We start from the raw sequence: 2,827 nt of genomic DNA on the forward strand, positions 1-2,827 counted from the left end.
ATCGATATTCGAGGGAGTTACCGAAGGTCGTTGGTTTTACGACTTTTTTCTTCAGCTTGCGAAGACTCGAGATGAATAAATTGTCGTTATTAGCGAGATATATGGGTTGTGGAATACCTGATGGTATTGCTTTGAGGTTTATGGTGTTAGAGGTCTGACGAGCGCGATGCGATGGGTTTTAAAAAGATGTAAGATGAACGGTTCGCGTAGGTGATTGATTAGTGACTATTTTTTTGGTGGTTTTTGAGAACTACGAGTAGGTACATGTGTTTGAGGTGAACTGGATAGTTTGGTAAAAGTTTTCAAAACACCAGCTGCTTGCATATTTCGACGAATTGCTCAATTGCAAGGGCAGTGTTGTCACTTTTTTTTATCCATAGATGATTGATACAATATTTCTAACGAACGGGAGAGAAGAATGTAGAGGTTTTGTTTTCTTGACCTCGTCACTTTTGATTGCATTTTTGCGAACCGAACACGCTTTTAGCTTTTAGAATTTTCAACCCTTATCGGAATAATTTTTTCACGTTTCAAAACAGTATTTCAAACTAACATTTGAAATTATCACCAACAGTACGTACATTTTTATACCAATTTTCATGAATGTTTTGGCAAATAACTTCATTTTGTAAACTGAATATTTAGCTACGTATAAGTAATAAGTATTTCCTTGTTTTTATCATTTTATATACTCGATATTTCAAAATAATATCCACCTGATAGTAAAAAAAAGATATAATTTTCAGAGACGAAACTTCTTGAACACAATTTTACATAGAATTCTTACCAAAATAAACATTAATCACAAATAATCACTCAAATGGGTACAAAAAAATACAACCTGTAAAAATGTTAAAAATTCACTAAAAAATATATGTAACGAGTCTTAATCTTAGCACATATTACAAAATATTACAAAATTCCATCAATTTCACAATGATAAAAAAAAATAAGCGATAATCGCGTCGATCATTTCAAAATATCAAGGAACACCTTGAAACATTCCACATGTTCGGGTAAACATTGAATTTCGCCTGGAATAGGAGTGACTACAACCGGAGAGTATTTCGATTGAGACTTGACGGTATCGATTAACATCTGATGAACAACTCCAACAGATCTACAGAATTTCTGCAGCGGAATTTGTTTCTCTTCCAAGGCAGAGCATAAGGGAAGGTAGAAGTCTTCTTTAAGCATAAATTGCCACTTCAGTGCGTGTCTTCGGACCATTTTCTCTTTTTCGGAGGAGCCGTTTTCTATGTAACGTTTTTGCGCTTTGGTCAATTTGTATTTGCAGTTTAATTCGAATCTTTTCTCCAAGTGTCTTACGATGCCTATGATGTTGGCGCAAAACATGATTGTTTTCTGTAAAATGATTGAAAATATTTGGTAATTTCGAATAATGGATTAGATGAAATACGTAGTATTGGTGTTATTCTTACAGTTGGTAATTTATCGTCGCCTGTGGTCATCAACGCGTTATTGAAGAAATTACGTAATTGACGCATGCATGAAACAATCGAAATGAAATTATTATTGATGTTTTAAAAAATGAAGTAGAAAAAGAATCGAGTGATAAGTACTCGGATAAGTTTGATTTACTTGATGGTACTAGAAAAAGAGCATCTCCGTCTAGTTCTAGATGTTCTTTGATTTCTTCCAGAGCGCATTTTTGATCTGAAAAGTAAACAATCACTTACAATTCGAACCTTTCTTTTTTTACAGCAAAAAATGGACATTTCAATCGGAAGTGCAGATAATATGATAAATGTAAGTAGTTACGAATCTGTTTACCTTTTAATATAGATGAAATATCAATACTCCAGTTCGTTTCTTTCGTCTCGGTTTCACCCGTTTCCGGTTCACTTATTTTTAGTTCGGGTGATTTTGATCCATTCGATTCTAGTTCCTTTGGGGTCAATTCTGTCGAGTAGACCATTGTTGAATTGCTTTGTTTGGAGCTGGATTCCTCAGAGTTTAATTTATTCTTTGAGCTGGATTTTTCCAAGTTGGAGTCCTTTGAACGGGATCGTCTAAAGGTGAAGTTCTCGTTTGAGGTGGATTGTTGCAAACTTGGAGGTTCTTGATAAACACGAGCGTTTAAGGAATTGAAACGTAAATAATTCTTACTGCGAGTGCATCCTGATAAAAATATATGAGACATTGTCATTCACCAAATTACTGAAAGTTGAAAAGAAAATCTCAAACGCTAAAATCACTAATCCGAATTTTAAAACATGTTGACGATACTTACAAAATATCTATCGCGTCAAAACATTCCGATGGTAGATTATTTACAGAATAAGAAGCCGATACGAGTAAAACGACACTGTGGCATTTCTTATCAGAATTTCAGTTACGTGCGAAAAAGATGCTGCATAGACGTGCTTGTGTTTTACTAGGATATGTTTGTGTGTGATATTTCTTCTTATCAGTGTCGAAGTTGGGAGTTGGGAAATTTCAAGTACAAAATCAGCAATATTTAAGCATAGTAACAGAGTAACTGATTAATTTTTCGAATGACTATTTCAAGTCGTTTGATTGTCAAAATCTTTACGTGATAGAATACCTGCAGGTTTTAAAATTCTACATTTTATGAAGTAATTCTTCAAAAAAATGTTTGGTTGTTCTATCAAAGAAACCACATCGTCTGCACGAAGAAAATCGAAATCTGGGAATCTTTCGCATTATTTTGCAGGTTTCTATTTCCTTCAATTCTTAAAATCTGCAAATCTATTGTCAGTTATGTTGGTCGAATTATTCACTGAAAGGTTGTGAAATGTGACTGCTCTGACCTCTCACTCTGTAAAAATTAAGATAAGATGAA

General features: G+C 34.0%; 1 protein-coding gene across 3 annotated transcripts; it reads right to left on the reverse strand.

Moving 5' to 3' along the window:
- Positions 1–723: 723 nt before the first annotated feature.
- Positions 724–2,521, reverse strand: LOC135844381 (uncharacterized). Of its 3 annotated transcripts, XM_065362549.1 has the most exons (6): positions 2,255–2,521; positions 2,131–2,181; positions 1,795–2,033; positions 1,603–1,677; positions 1,443–1,462; positions 724–1,365 (listed from the first exon to the last, which is right to left on the reverse strand). In XM_065362549.1, the coding sequence occupies exons 2-6, from the start codon at positions 2,139–2,141 to the stop codon at positions 970–972; spliced, it is 741 nt and encodes a 246-aa protein (XP_065218621.1). In that variant the 5' UTR covers positions 2,142–2,181; positions 2,255–2,521; the 3' UTR covers positions 724–969. The 3 variants fall into 3 exon arrangements, with proteins under 3 accessions (XP_065218621.1, XP_065218620.1, XP_065218622.1); XM_065362548.1 differs by having other exon boundaries at positions 1,795–2,181; positions 2,255–2,519; XM_065362550.1 differs by having other exon boundaries at positions 1,795–2,142; positions 2,255–2,509.
- Between the last annotated feature and the right edge of the window lie 306 nt (positions 2,522–2,827).

Source organism: Planococcus citri, chromosome 4 (genome assembly GCF_950023065.1).
Source record: "Planococcus citri chromosome 4, ihPlaCitr1.1, whole genome shotgun sequence".
Lineage (NCBI taxonomy): Eukaryota > Metazoa > Arthropoda > Insecta > Hemiptera > Pseudococcidae > Planococcus > Planococcus citri.

Coding starts and splice junctions, on each gene's coding strand:
- LOC135844381 (XM_065362548.1), bottom strand. CDS start 2,170: ATGACAATGTCTCATATATTTTTATCAGGATGCACTCGCAGTAAGAAT. Junction 1,678..1,794: donor TATTTCATCTATATTAAAAG/GTAAACAGATTC, acceptor TTTACTTTTCAG/ATCAAAAATGCGCTCTGGAA. Junction 1,463..1,602: donor TCTTTTTCTAGTACCATCAA/GTAAATCAAACT, acceptor TGATGACCACAG/GCGACGATAAATTACCAACT.